Consider the following 15,223-nt stretch of genomic DNA (forward strand, 5'->3'; position numbering starts at 1 on the left):
CACTCACACACTCACACATACAGACACACACACTCTCACAGGCACACACAGACCTGTGGCAGGGCGATGGACAGCTGCCTCTGGAGGGAGTCCTTCTCGTGGCCCAGCTCGCGCAGTCGGAGCTGGGCCGTGCCCAGGCAGTCCTGGGTCTCCCTCAGGCTCTCCAGCAGCCGCTCCCTCTCCGTCAGCATGTTCACCATCAGCGACTCCAGGTTCCCCGAGCTGCCGCCCTCGTCCCCTCCGCGGCCGTCCCGGCCCCCGTACCCGCCCCCCGGCCCGCCTATCCCGCCCCCGGACCCGCCCCCTCCCCCGGCCGGGGAGGAGGGGCCCCCGCCGGCCCCGCCCCTCCCATCCTCCGAGATGGTGGGCATGACCTCGCACATCATCTTGAGGCGGGCGTCGGTGGGCTGGCCTCTTCTTCGTGGGTTTTAACTGCAGCTCTCAGGCCACCTCCACGCCCTCCGATGGGCAGATTGGGGCGTGTGTGTGTGTGTGTGTGTGTGTACACACCTCTATGTGTGTGTGTGTGTGTGAGTGTGTGTGTGTGTACACACCTCTATCTGTGTGTGTGTGTGTGTGTGAGTGTGTGTGCACACCTCTATGTGTGTGTGTCCGCGCCTTTGTGTGTGTGCGTGTCTATATACGCGTGTTTGTGTGTATACGCGCGCTTATGAGTTTGACTACACAAGTTTGTGCGTACGTGCGTATGTGTGTACTCGTGTTTGCGTACACAAGTTTGTGTGTACACGTGTGTGTTTCTGTGTGTGTGTGTGTGTGTGTATGTTTGTGTGTACGCACGTTTGTTCGTGCTACTCTGTACGTGCCTCTGAGTGCCTGCCTCACGTGATTGGCTCTCTGGTCTGTCAGTTAGGTGTGACGCAGGGCTAAGTGAGCCTTGGCTTTAAAAAGGGCAGGTCGGTCTTTACAGCCAATGAGATCTTTAGGATGCTAAGCCACTGGCTTCCTACATGCCTGTCTGTCTGTCTGTCTGCCTGTCTGTCTGTCTGTCTGTCTGTGAGTCTGTAACGGGCGTGTCTGCTCTTCTCTGACGGCTCACAGGGCTGGGGGGTCAGGGTTCGAAGCCTCTTCCTTTCAGATTAGCCCAACGCTACGCGGCTCCTGCAGCAGATACGAACGCCCAGGCCCAACCATCTGTGCGTTTGTGTGCCCTGATTCGCAAGATTCTCAGGCTGCCCTGCAGTACAGCTGGAGCGGCAACTTTAGGATGAGGGTTTAGGGTGTGTGGCGTGGGTGTGTTGGGGGGGGTGGGGGGGTGGGGTTGGGCCTAGTTGGAAGTGGTGAAGTAAAGGAGGCTGGATTAAGGGGTGAGTGGGCGTGTCCAGGGTTCCAAAGGGGCGGGGAGGGATAAGAGGGAGGGCGGGAGCTGAAGAAGGCTTCTTCCTCCCTGGTTGGTCCGTCACAGAACCAGGAAGCAGAGCTGGGAAACAGAGAATGAGAAAAAGAATTCAGTTTTTTTTTTGTTGCCATTTTTCTCTCATTTTCTCCCCAATTTAGTCGTTATACCAATTCCCTGTGTGTATCACAGTCCTGGTTGATGCGCTATCCTTCTATTGGTCTGGGGAGGGTGTAGACTACCACCTACCTCCTCTGATACATGTGGAGTCGCCAGCTGCTTCTTTTCACCTGACAGCGAGGAGTTTCCCTGGCTGAGCGTAATGCGTGTGGAGGTTCACGCTATCTCCCCCAGATCCCCTCCCCGCTGAACAGGCGCCTCGACCAACCAGTAGGAGTCGCTAATGCAACGATCAGGACTCATACCCTCACCGGCTTCCCACCCGCAACCACTGCCAACTGTGCTCGTAGGAACATCCGACCAAGCCGGAAGTACCGCTGTCGGGGATTGAACCCTGGTCTCTGTGGTGGTAGGCGAGAGGATTACCTCTACACTACCCAGACGGCCCCAGAATTTAGTTTTTGAGAAAAGTTTACCGGGCCTTCATGTGGTAGAATACTCCCTAGTATTCAGAAAATGACCTCACTCCCTCAGTAACATGACACGTCACACTTTTAAGGTTCCTGAATACAGCCTTTGCAGTGCTTTGGAGATCACCCTTTGTTTAGGTGAAGCATCAAACAGCATATATTGCACATCTACAGTTCTTAATGTTTTTCATGCTTTGGTAAACCAATATTTCCCTGCTTATGCACAAAATGTGTAGATATCATCTCTTGCACTTGTCACATCGCAAATTAATTTCAAACGCATTTTTCTACAGTCGGCATTAAGAGGTGAAACCGTTCCTCGGGTTCCTTCAGGAGTTTGTGTCTAAAATCGTCATCGGCTCAGCACAAAAACATCTCTCCGTCGAGAGAGGAGGACCGACCGACTGACTTCAGGACCCCAGACTGTCGGCACCACGGACAAGAAGAAAAGAACGATTCAGTCGTGACAAGAAAGAACCATAGAAATAAAATCACAGAACAAGGGGGATGAATCAGACGGGTTTCAATAAAACATTCAAAATAAGGGTTTGGCAGGCGGCGTGATTTGGATGGCAGCGACACAAAGACCGAAAAGGGTAAATGTGTGCATCAGAAGGACAGAAGGGAAAATCTGCGAAAAAAAAATTATATATTATTTAACTCTGAAGGGCTGGTGGAAAAAGCTGAATCAGGAACTGGTTTTTGTACACATTGTTTTATGATGTTTTTGGGGTCTTTGTATGCCGACAGACAAGTGCTGTTAGCTTCAGCCCAGGGTCGGAGCGTCGAACAGAAAGTCCCTTGCCTTTAATCCCTGCTGCAAGGTTGCCAAACCTCTTCCTCCTGAACGGGTGCATATACCCCAGACCTCTTTCAAATGAAGTTCATATGAAATGATTTGAAGTTCATATAAAATCATGTCATTGGAAGAGAACTTCTGAATTGCTGTAACAAGAATCAATAACACATGTATCCCTGAAATGGCATAGAAAGCTTTTTTAAAAGTCTGACAAAATCATGAGGAATCACAGTTTGCATATTCCTGTCGAAACTGTTCAGTTATCTATGATGCCCCAGGTAAAGTCAAATTAATAATAATAATAATAATAATAATAATAATAATAATAATAATAATAATTTGTATTTTCAATTTCATCATCATGTTAATTCACTAAGGAAATTAGTTTTAAAGCAATGATACAAAATTTAAGGATTTACCTTTCATATCACAAGAGATTTTGAATTTAGTCTGTAGAATTTATGTTTTATGCAACCAGAAGGCTTGTTTTCAGTCAAATAGTAAGCGGGTAGTGTAAATAAGTCATTTTCTGATTACACCACATTATATTATGTTGTGATACTACCAGAGGTGGGTAACCCGGCTTCAAACAGTCTTTTTACTCTTTGAAGCCGGGTTACCCACCTCTGGATACTACATATAACAGACCTTTTAACGTAACCATCACGTGACAGACATCTTCAGATATATTCAGACATCGGCTACATAGACTGATAACCAACGTTCAACGAAGCACAGGACCCCAAAATATCCAATTATAACAACCTCGTATATAAAAAAAAGAAAAAACAGCCGATGGGAATTATCGAGGTGGAGAGACAGAAAGAGAGAGAGAGAGAGAGAGAGATGGGGGGGGGGGGGGGGGGGGGGGGGGTTAAGAAGAGGGGGTACTGTGTGGAATAGGCGCCGTAGAGCACCAAATATCAAGACGGGGAGCATAGCTGCGGGCACGCGCAACTCGCAGCAGCCGGACCAGGCGCCGAACCCCACACGTCGGAAAGGCGGAAATTTAACAGTGCAGCCAAGAAACAGGCATCACATTTCGAAAAAAAAAATTATCTACGATTCATACATATAATAATTAGCCATAGTTTACACTCCGTTGATCAACGAGCGAGCGAACGAGAGGGGAGGGGGCTCTTCCGTTTGCTACAATGTATTTCTTACCTCGACGCTAAACGCTTCGTTAGAATCAATAATACTCCGAGACAGGCTGCTAGAAAGACAGACATACTTTTTGCATACAGGCCAGAAAATGTGTCCAATGACATCTTGGTTTTATTGCAAACGATAACGAGTAGGCTGCAATTAGGGCCAGGTTTTTCTAATTGTATAGAAATAACTGGTCGAATCAACAACCCCGCTCTTAGGTTGTACGCGCGCGCGCGCGCGAACGCAAACACACGCACACACACACTCACACACACAAACACACACCTATGTCGATTTATGTAGGGTAAACCACAATGCATTAGCATTCACAGCAAAATTCTTCCTATCGAATTTCAAATCTATGTCCGTCTTTAACAGCACTTACATGGGCGAATATGTCACAGTATCTTCATGTATTTCGGTATGTTCTTGTGTATAGTTGCGTACGGCGCGGAAGCAACCTGTAATTGCGATAATGGCTCCGCATAATGTGAAAATTATCAATATAAATGTATGTTCATATTGCGATCACAATGCGTACACATGACATGCACGAAATACGGACAGACAACCGGACATTGAAACCGGACCGACACATGCACATTTACACACTCAATATTATCAATATAAGCCGACAGGGTCATTTTATATTTCGAGGAATTAATTTAAAAAATGGTGCTATATTTCTCTCGGCCTGACTGTATGATTGTCTTCATATGTGCGTAGCCACAGAGGATGCTATTATGATTTTTAACGAATAAACTTTAAACACACGCACATTGTTGTCTACACAGCACTAATGGTGAATTGCGTTCACAAACAGTATGCAAGAGTCTAAGCATGTATTGGCATATCAAATGTCGCTCTCACCCCTATACACATCGTTCAACATAAACGCAAACGTGCAAACACACACAAAATAAATTGTGTGCTGTCAATGTAAACGCACCTGTCAAAGTCTCGACATTCCGATCGTTTATTTTCTCCTTCCTCCCTCCTTCCCTGCCCCCTCCCTACACCGCGAGACAATCTAACAAACACGCACGCATATTTGATAATAATACATGGCTGCAATTAGGTGAATCTGGTTTTGCATCTTACCCTAATCATCGCTGGAAGGAAATGCAAGACATCACACTCCTCACGGCTCCATTAGTCTCGCGCTCGTCGGTGCCAATACCTCCTCGAAAAAACGGGTATCGGTTTCCCCCTTTCTCCCTCGCGCACACATGTAAACGGCGCAATCGAAGGCAACGCTATCCACCGCCACACCATAGACCTCTCTCTCTCTCTCTCTCTCTCTCACACACTCTCTCTGGAATGAAAAGGTGCTGGGTCTTAAAGAGACATTCTCGCAAAATCCTCCCATCATCCCTCTCCCTCTGTAAAGCACACACCCAACAGACGTTCACCGACTGAGAGACAGATTTACGACCAAACGCTCATACATACACTTTTGAACATATGATTGCCCGCGACTAAATATATGTGCGCATTATAATTGAAGGATACTGCTGATGGCCATGGGTGGTACTGTAATCGAAATGGCGAAACACCGTCTTTGCATGCAGTAGCCTACTTATATTTGCAAGTCCTGTTCCACATAGGTATTGCAACATCAATGGCAACTGACTTTTCGACACTGACAGCAAAAAGCGTCAATCAGTAATGTCAAATAGTAGCTACAGTACGTAATTGGACAATTTGAAGAAGTGTATCATAACCATCTCCAAGGCTATCTCTTATAGCCATCTTAACGAAAGCCACGACACGCGCATATGAAGCGCGTGGACAGAAGGAAGCACGAAAGGAACTTCGCGTCCATCTCATTTTGCCTTCTTCCGCCTCGCTGTGATAACGAGCACTGCACTTTCCACCCCACTTATCGAAAGCGTACCCGGACTACCTGCTCAAACCATTATCGCTGGCAGCAATCTGTTGTTTAAAACCAAGACGAAACAAATGTCACTTGTCGCTTAGAAGGAATGTAAATATAAAGGGTGTTCAATCATTCCCTCATATTGTGTACAAACTGTATTATCTGAAGAAATAACGATATAGCCTACATCTGTACATAGGCTACACTTTTCAGTTTTTATTAAACGGTCAAATATTTTTGACATCTGCCAAAACAGAAAAACGAATTTCTTAGTCATGGCTCAATCAACCGGTTCCAGATTCTCAGATTGATGACAATCATACGTGTTAAATGAACCTTGTTATTTGTAACTCCGTGCTATTTAATCTTAGTATGTGGTATGTTATAATTTTGTCTTTACATATGTAGATGCACAACCCATAGCGTAGCAGCGCGACTAATGTCGAACAAAATCTGTTGGTACGGGTGTGCCATATAAATTTACTGCGCAAAATTACTCTCTCTCGCGAAAAAAAGTGTCTAAAGACCAAACAAATTGTACTGAGGTAAAGTACTTTAACCAGCACCTGCAGAAATCGAATTACCCGCGGATTCTGCAATTCCATAGCTTTCTGTTAAGAGGTTGGATGCATAGGGCGTGAGCCAATCTGGCGAGGGAATAAAAAATAACTTCCAATAAGACACGAGAACAGGAGGGGTTGAATACAGGTACAGCCAATAGAATGTATCCCAAGCGACGCGAGCGAAACAAGGTGGGGCTGGTTAGAAGTGTCCCGAAAGAGGTGATGTAATGTGTTTTTAGACGATGATGTCATTGATGTAGACACGGTTAGGATTTAAAGAGACAACGGGGTGATTTAAATCGAGTCCAAGATCTGACGGCCGAAGATAAAATGATGAGGGAATCCTTAGGGAACCCATTTAACAGTCAACCATACAAATCATGCAAGCAATGATTATTACCTGCGCGCCAGACTGAATACCGCTATCAGTATATTTCTGTTAAAAATAGAATGACGATAGGCAGGGAGATCGGCATGCGCATTGTCTGTTAACTTCCGATTGGTTTGGGGGTCACAGTTGTGTGTGAGTGTGTGTATGTGTGTGTGTGTGTGTGTGTGTGTGTGTATTTGGGGAAGGGAGGGGAGCGGAGGGGAGGGAGGCGGGGGGTGTTGGGCCAATGTAAGAAATAGGAGAGAGGAGAGAGTCGAACTGGTTTCAAATATATTCGTGCATTAATGTGCAGATATAAGACGCCGACTTTCACAGCTTACGTATGTATCATTTTGCTGCAGGGGATTGGCCGAGGCTAGCAGATATAAATAAGTACATTGTGGAAGCACCTTCTCTTTATGAACCCGGTCCTGTGACCAGTAGCCATTCTGTTTTTGTAAGGTATGTTTATCATTTGGTACATTTATCATTTCGTTTTGGTATTACATGCGAGTGTTTGCTCTTAAGAATTTAATTATCCCAATCATTTATTTATATTTTTTCTAAAGTCATGCACTATACTTGTAGACTGCATGTTTGCCCTTGGTGCAAGCATTTGCCTGGTTCAATATTAATTAATTATTATGCTGATGATGATGATGATGATGAAGAAGAAGAAGAATCTTCTTATTCTACGTATTATAATAATAATAATAATAATAATAATAAAGTGCTTTACATTGATGAAGGGGACACAAATGTGCAGTACCCACCTGTGTGATGCAGAAGCAGCCATTTTGCACCAGAAAGCTCACCACACATCAGCTAAGGTGGAGAGGGAGGGAACAATTTTAGCCATATAACTGGGGGACGATTAGGTGGCAGGTTGAAAAAGCCAGACTGGGAATTTAGCCGGGACACCAGGGAAACCCCTGCTTTTTTGGACCCCCGTGAGTCAGCACCTCAGGTTAACATCTGAACCGCTTAACAGTGTAACCGTAACCCTGCAGCACAGTGTCCCCATCACTGTCCTCTGTCATTTGGTTGTGATTTGATCAGAGAGAAGATCGTCCCCAACCGGCCCACCAAGACCTTACAGCAGTAACTTCAGTTTTCAGTTTTTTTAATAGATTTTTTTTTTTTTTACCATTATAGTGGTTTTGTGTGTTAGGTATATGTATTGATGTTTATCGATTCAAAGAACGGGTTGTCCCTTGTTCGTCTTGATGTTGAAATTTTGTTTACAATTCTGTTTACAATTTTTGTCTTAGGTGATTTTTCTTTGAGTTTTTGACATTTAAAGGGATGTGGTTTAGTTGTTTTGGGAATTTTAAACCAATGACAACACTGTCATGTGACCATAACACCCAGGTTCCAATTCAAGTTCTCGTGAAGGACGCTTTAGTTGAGAAGCACGTCGTGCTCACAGCGAGATATGGTGGGTTACTGATGCTGTTTAGTCTCAACTAACCCCGGGGTTCTGTTTAAGATCAATGGAATCATGAACTCCAACACATTTTGGTCAGACGCTCCCTGAGAGGACACTCAAACATGGCTGAAAAATGATCTTTCGGCAAGAACATGATTCCAAGCATGCCTAAAAATCAACCAAGATGCTTAACTTACCGCAGAAAGACTGTTGTGCAATGGCCGTCTCAGTCTCCGGACTTGAACTTAACAGGGAACGTGTGATTTAAATTGATTAGGGTAGCGCCCAAGCACAGGTTGAAGGATCTTGAAAGATTCTGTATGGAAGGATGGCCAAATATCCCCTAATATGATCCCCAGTATCATAAAACACTATAGATGACCACTCAGTAGTGTTATCATTAAGAAGGGACAGGACACAAAGTACTGAACACTGGGTCGCCTGGCTGTCTTTTTGAGAAATGAGTGCATTACTTTGTTAGAAATGTATTACTTTATTATTTATTTATTTTAATTCATTAAAATGTCTTTGAGAAATTATATTAGAATGAAAGAATACAGCTTTCCCATATATTTTGTTAAGATTACTATAGTTCATTGCCGGTGTTGTTTATTTTTTTTTTACAGACTATTTTACTCACCTTTATCAAGGTGTGAGTACTTTTGCAGTGACTGTACATGAAGTTTTTACGAAGAATGCAGGATAAGTTATAAACAAAACTAAGGAGGGCCTTTTTTTTCCCTTCGCTAAGCAAACCATGCTAAGCAAACGCAGGCCCAGGCTATAATTAGGCTTATTCCCATTAAATGCTACTATCAGTGTTCAGAGTGGCAAAGGAGGAAGCATACCAGTGGTTATTATAGTGTGACTATAACATTTAATGATAACATTGAATAGTACAACTTAAGAAAACAACCTACCATCTGGGATATTAATTACCCGGCAACACCCACCTACCCCTCCCCAAGCACGCACACACACAAACACACACGCTTTCTCTCTCTCTCTCTCGCACAGACACTCTCTTTCTCTCTCTATCTTTCTCCCTTTCCCTCTGTCTCACACACACACGTACTCTCTCGTGTACATGCACGCACGCACGCACGCACGCACACACACGTACACACACACGCACACTTTCTATCTCTCATACACACACACTGTCGTTTACACGCGCAAACACACACACACACACATACTCTCTCGTTTACACACACAAACTTACACACACACACACTCTGTCTCTGTTGTTTCTCTCTCATACACACACACACACACTCACTTGTTTACACACGCACACACACACACGACACACAAAGACTGTGGCAGGTACACGTTCTCCTCGTACATGTTGTGCTGAGTTACTAGCAGACATTCAGTCTACTAATAGAGCCGAAGAGTGTCCCCAGCTCACACCCACTGTTTCTCTCACCTGCCAGATGCCTGCTGGTGTGTGAAACCTCCCCATTGGTCGGGCTGATGAGGCTCTCTGTCGCCCTCTGTCTGTGGAGGAAGAGAATGCAACACGTTCTTTTCTGACAGAGCACTGTGTGCGTGGGACTGTGTTCCGGTGTGTGTGTGTGTGAGAGACAGAGAGAGAGAGAGAGAGAGAAAGAGAAAGAACAGCATATATAAAAGATGGGGTGAAAAAGGGTGGCAGAAGAATAAAAAGTACGGTGTGATACAGCTGCTGCACTGGAAAAGGCCAAAGGGACAGTAACATAGAGACTCAAGGTAGTGCGAGAGCACAGCTTAGCTGCATCCACACTCCTAACAGGCAGGCGCTCCACATTACTACCCCAGACAGCCGGCAGGGGGCTGCTGGGATAGCCGCTCAACTACCTGGACATGGGCACAGGGGCTGAGCGGGAAACGTACGCAGAGCCGCTCCTCTCTCCGCTCTGGGGTCGGACAGAGGTCAAGGGTCAGAGGTCAGGATAGGGAGCTCGACCTCTGCCCTGTCGGGAAGGCCCGCACAGATTTAATGAACTTTGCATTGCAGTCCATCTCTCTGTCCTCCCTTCTTTACCCATAGCCCCCCCCCCCCTCCCCTCCCCACTGTCTGTCTCCATATTCCAGTCTTTGGACCCCTTTTAAAAGACCTGCCATTCACTCCCAGAAGCCCCGCCCACCTTCTGAGCCCTCCGGTCCCCGCCAGTTCAGAGGAAATCTGCAGTCTCCGCCCTACTCATGAGTATTCATGAGCAGTCAAGCTTGCATTGTGATGCTGAATGACTGGCAATTACAGGCCATTCCAGACAAATCCGTAGTGATTACAGTCAGAACCACACAAGTAAGCGCTGATGATGCACATCACTCAGATCCTTCCAGGCCCGGGGCTGTTTTTTCAGCCGAAAGCGTTGGGAGTCAGACATCTTAGGCGGGGAACTGAATGTTTTCACACACACACCCCCATCCCCAAACATCTGAGGAGGTCAAACATTCAATTTAGCCCATTGACCTATCGGTGGGCACTTTAACCTCAGCTCTGCATCGGAGTGTTCTTATTGGCCAGCTGCTTCCTCTGCCTCTTCGAGAGTGTAGCAGCTCTGGGACCCGTGCTAGCAGTTGGGTTCTTGCTTAGCCAATGGAAATGTTTGGCACCTTAAAAGCCTTCCCATCATCCCCTATTGTGACCGAGAGGACTTTTTAGTGCAGCTCCAGGAAAGTGCATTGCTTTGTGTTGTGCTGTTTGTGCTGATTTCATACAGGCATGCCCGAAGGGCAGCCCTGTTTCTGTTTGATTTGATGTTTGTGCTGATTTCATACAGGCATGCCCAAGGGGCAGCCCTGTTTCTGTTTGATTTGATGTTTGTGCTGATTTCATGCAGGCATGATCAGGGGCAGCCCTGTTTCTGTTTGATTTGATATTTGTGCTGATTTTGGACAGGCATGATCAGGGACAGCCCTGTTTCTGTGTGATTTGATGTTTGTGCTGATTTCACGCAGGCATGATCGGGGTCAGCCCTGTTTCTGTTTAATTTGATGTTTGTGCTGATTTTGGACAGGCATGATCAGGGACAGCCCTGTTTCTGTTTGATTTGCAATTTGTGCCGATTATGGACCAAGGCCTACCTGGGATAAAATTATATATTAATCACAAAAAGCAATGTTTTAAATGAAACGCTAGCATTTGCCAAAAGCCTCAACAGGAAATTAAACTGATAACACAAAAAAATCATCCTACTGTTTCTCAAGGTGTATCAGCGCAGTATTTTGACTGCAACAGCCCTGTATATGCCTACTGTGGTTCAAAAAACATGTACTCACCACTGTTCCGTGTGCTTGTGTGGCCTACTGCTTCACGGCTGTGCTGTTGTTTCTCCGAAACATTTCCACTTCACAGTAACAGCACTTGAAGTTGACTGAGGCAGCTCTAGCTGGGCAGAAATTTGACAAACTGACTTGTTGAAAAGGTGGCATCCTATGACAGTGCTACGTTGAAAGTCACTGAGCTCTTCAGTATGACCCATTCTACTGCTAATGTTTGTCAATGGAGATTGCATGGCTGTATGCTTGATTTAATGCACCTGTTAGCAATGGGTGTGGCTGATGGGTGTGGCTGAGACCACTAATTGTAATGGGTGTCCGCATACTTTTGGAAATATAGTGCATGTGGATGCATTACTCTCTCATACATTTGTATGCATAAATATTATCAGTTATTCATAACAAACACAGTAGAAAATGAAATGATATCTGAACAAAAACACATTTCAGTGTACAAAAAGGCCAAGTTACTCACAGATATCAAGCATTGCCTATAAGTCATTAACTAAATCTAGGCCTGCCACTAAAAGTGTAGATGTCACAGCAAAAGTTACAGCAAAAAAATATTTTAAAAATCTTAGCTCACATAAATTAAACAAGCTCTATTCCAAAGCACTGTTACCCAATGTTTCCTGTAATTTTGTAACTGCATTTCATGTAACTTCCTGTATTTTTTCAACTTACCATCTGAAGAGAATGAACTTTATGAGAATAGAGCTTGTTTAATTTGTTTTTAGCTAATATTGCCAATTTCACAGGAAACTGTATCAGTTCGTGCAGTGTGGAAAGTTGTAGGAATAGAGCACAAGAGTGAGCGGGAGAGCGAGAGAAAGAGAGAGAGAGAGAGAAGGAGAGTGAGAAGGAAAGAGGAGAGAAACAGAGAGGGGGGAGAGAGAGGGAGAGTGACAAGGAAAGAGGAGAGAAAGGCACTGCATAAGTTAATATAATCAATCAATCAATCAATTAAATTTTATTTATATAGCGCATTTCACAAACAATTGTCACAATAAGCTTCACAGACAACCCTGGCCTAAACCCCCACAGAAGCATGCCTAAAGCAACAGTGGCAAGGAAAAACTCCCTGTGGCAGGTGGGAAGAAACCTCAGAGGGAACCAGGCTCAAGGGTCTGAGTAAGACTCACATGTGATGAGAGAAAAATGCAGACCTGACTTCGCCTTGTTAGTGTCTGCAGGTTCTGACACAGCGCCCCCTGGGTCCCATAGAGCCCTGCGGTGTAAAAGAGTCTAGAGCAGACACATCACAGGCATTTAGCGGACGCTCTTATCCAGAGCGACTTACACAACTTTTTACATTGCATCCAGCTATACAGCTGGATATATATTGAAGCAATGCAGGTTGAGTACCGTACTCAAGGGTACAACAGCCGTGTCCTACCCGGGAATCGAACCTGTGACCTTCAGGTTATAAGACCAGTTCCTTACCCACTACACTACAGTACACTGCCAGCCCAAGGATGGCCAACTGCAGTGGGACTCGCCCGTCAGTCAAACTCCTCCTGAACAACCCAGTTAAACAGCCTCTTCGGCTGCAGCCGATTGGCTCGGAGCGTGCCGCGTCACCGGAAGACGCACAGCAGAGAGAGAAACCGCTCCAGCTCTCCGTAATTCAGCAAAATCTCCAGTTTTTTTTTCTTTTTTCTTTTGCTTTTGTTTGTTCGGAGAAAGAACCCGGTGCTGAAAGCTCAGCACTTCGTCTGAAAGCTTCGAGATCTGCAGAATTATGGCGTGCCGGAACATTCCGTCCACCGCCTTTAACTGAGTAATGAGGGCTTCGCCGTGCTGAGAAAGAACAGCCTGACACCGGCTCTGCAGGAAATGAACACTGTGCGAGCATCAGGAAGCCCATTCGTAAAGATGTGTCATCAGGTCTTTGTCTAATGTTAGTTTTGAAAGTAACTGCAGGGTGACCGGATTAAAGCAAACAACTTTTGGTAACTATGGTCCTCTCTCAGTAGATGCGACCTCTGACTGAGCTACATGGCCTGATATTGAATTCCAGATCAGGCTGGCAGCCTGGCAGGGCATCGCGTGATTGGCTGCAGCCTCACCCAGGGAGGTGGGGATTGGCCATGTTTTGTTGCTCAGTGGTGACCCCTGCTGGTCAGTCGGGAGTCCACAGTCTGCCGGTCTGAAGCAGTCTTCCTCTGACTCATGTAAGTAGGAGCTCAGCTTGTGGCCTGAAGCGTGAAAAGGAGCACAATGTGACATCACAAATGGCATCACGCCTTCGCACGCTCGCCTTCTTTCCCAAACTGACGATGGGGGTTGCAATAATGAGTGTGGCTCGTGAAGACACTTGGACATTGTAAGCTGGGTGAAAGAGGGAAAAGTGTGAAAATATGACCTTTGACCCAGGTTGTGATTTAAAGAATCAAATATTTGGATTCTTTTTCTGATGAGCTTGTTTACATGGCTTCTCCTCTCTGCTATAACATGTTTTTTTCCCACCGTGAGAAAGATGTGAAGGTTTAAAACCTCACAGTTGGACTAATAAATCCATTTTGTGAACATAAATAATGAGATTCCTTGTTCCTATACTTTCTCAGTGTCTGAACAGACAGCATTCAAATGCTGTCAGAATTTCACCATTTCTGTATCTCTATCGCCATCTGCTGGTTACTCAGGGTTTTACTTGGTGCCCCAATTACAGCACAAGAAAAAATGTATCGAATCTCAATTTTTTAGTCCCTAAAAATGTTAATATCATGTTCCTCTTTCACTTGTAATTTATTTTATAAGATACATTCTGTTGTATGAGATTATGTTGTGGTGAGGGTTGAATATGAATATGATGTGGAATTATGAATGTATGTTTGTCATGCAAGTAAAACCCATTGAAATGGGAAAAGGTGCTCTTTCGCAATGCTTCCTTTCACTTTGCCCATAATCCGAGTTGTGTTGTGGCGAGTAGTTTTGCTAAGTGTCAGTGGCTCTCCACTTGTGTTCCTTCTCGATACTGGAAACTTTGATTACAGAACGACTGTACTGTGACTTTTAATCCCTGCTCCCTCCTCTCCATCCTCCCCTTCTCTCTCACCAGATTTCCCCTCTCCTCCCTTCTTCTCTCACCAGAAGTCTGTTCATTTTCATGTCAGACTTCGCTCCTCCATTTCCCTTTGTCTTAATCCCTCCTTCCTTCCTTTGTCTCCTCCGTGCTCATCCCTCTCATCCTTGCCCTCTTCCTGGCCCCTTCCCAATGTGGCCAGTTAGCCTTTCTTTTCTTTCACAGTAGGAAGGAGGCCACTGTCCATCAGTCTGCTCCCATGTTGGAGCCTTAGGGGCGGAGCCTATCGTGCGACTTTAACGGCAGGGTCAAACCGGGGGCAAATGTCAGCCCCGCCCCCAGGAGGGGGGCTGTGCCCCGGGCTGACCTATTAGAAGCAGGCTTTGGGCTTCAGGGGGTTTCATGATGAGGGATGGTGTTCAGGCCAAAGTAAGCGAAACAGGGAGAAGACCAACCGTGACATATCCCAGCACTGGAGCCAAACCAGAACTATACAAGTCCATCTTCAGTTTACTTTTGTTCATTTATGCACTGATAAAAATGAATACAGCCATTAATTAACCTGCCTGACCTCAGATTTAGAGAGGGGGGAGGGGGGGGGGGGTGGATGAGGAGCCCATAACCGGAGGCTAAATTAAAAGGTATTTCCAACAAATGCTAATAATGCTAATCATGTTTTTTTAAACAATTGTTTGTTTCACTTTGGCTGAACACCTCTACATCTTACTAATATTTGTAAGGAGATATGGGGAACAGAGGAAAATAGACATAAGAATTTAAAGTACAACAAGG

The 15,223-nt window shown here is 45.3% G+C and overlaps 1 protein-coding gene across 1 annotated transcript in view; it reads right to left on the reverse strand.

Annotated features, from left to right (window-relative positions):
* ppfia3 (PTPRF interacting protein alpha 3) overlaps nt 1–5,210 on the reverse strand; it is a 49,798-nt gene extending 44,588 nt beyond the window's left edge. Inside the window, exons 1-2 of the mRNA XM_035398918.1 lie at nt 4,997–5,210; nt 54–1,438 (exon numbers count right to left, since the gene is read on the reverse strand). Of these exons, the coding sequence (XP_035254809.1) occupies nt 54–386 (333 nt within the window). The 5' untranslated portion in view covers nt 387–1,438; nt 4,997–5,210. The remainder of the gene's footprint in view (nt 1–53; nt 1,439–4,996) is intronic.
* Nucleotides 5,211–15,223: the final 10,013 nt, after the last annotated feature.

This window comes from Anguilla anguilla, chromosome 17 (assembly GCF_013347855.1).
Source record: "Anguilla anguilla isolate fAngAng1 chromosome 17, fAngAng1.pri, whole genome shotgun sequence".
Lineage (NCBI taxonomy): Eukaryota > Metazoa > Chordata > Actinopteri > Anguilliformes > Anguillidae > Anguilla > Anguilla anguilla.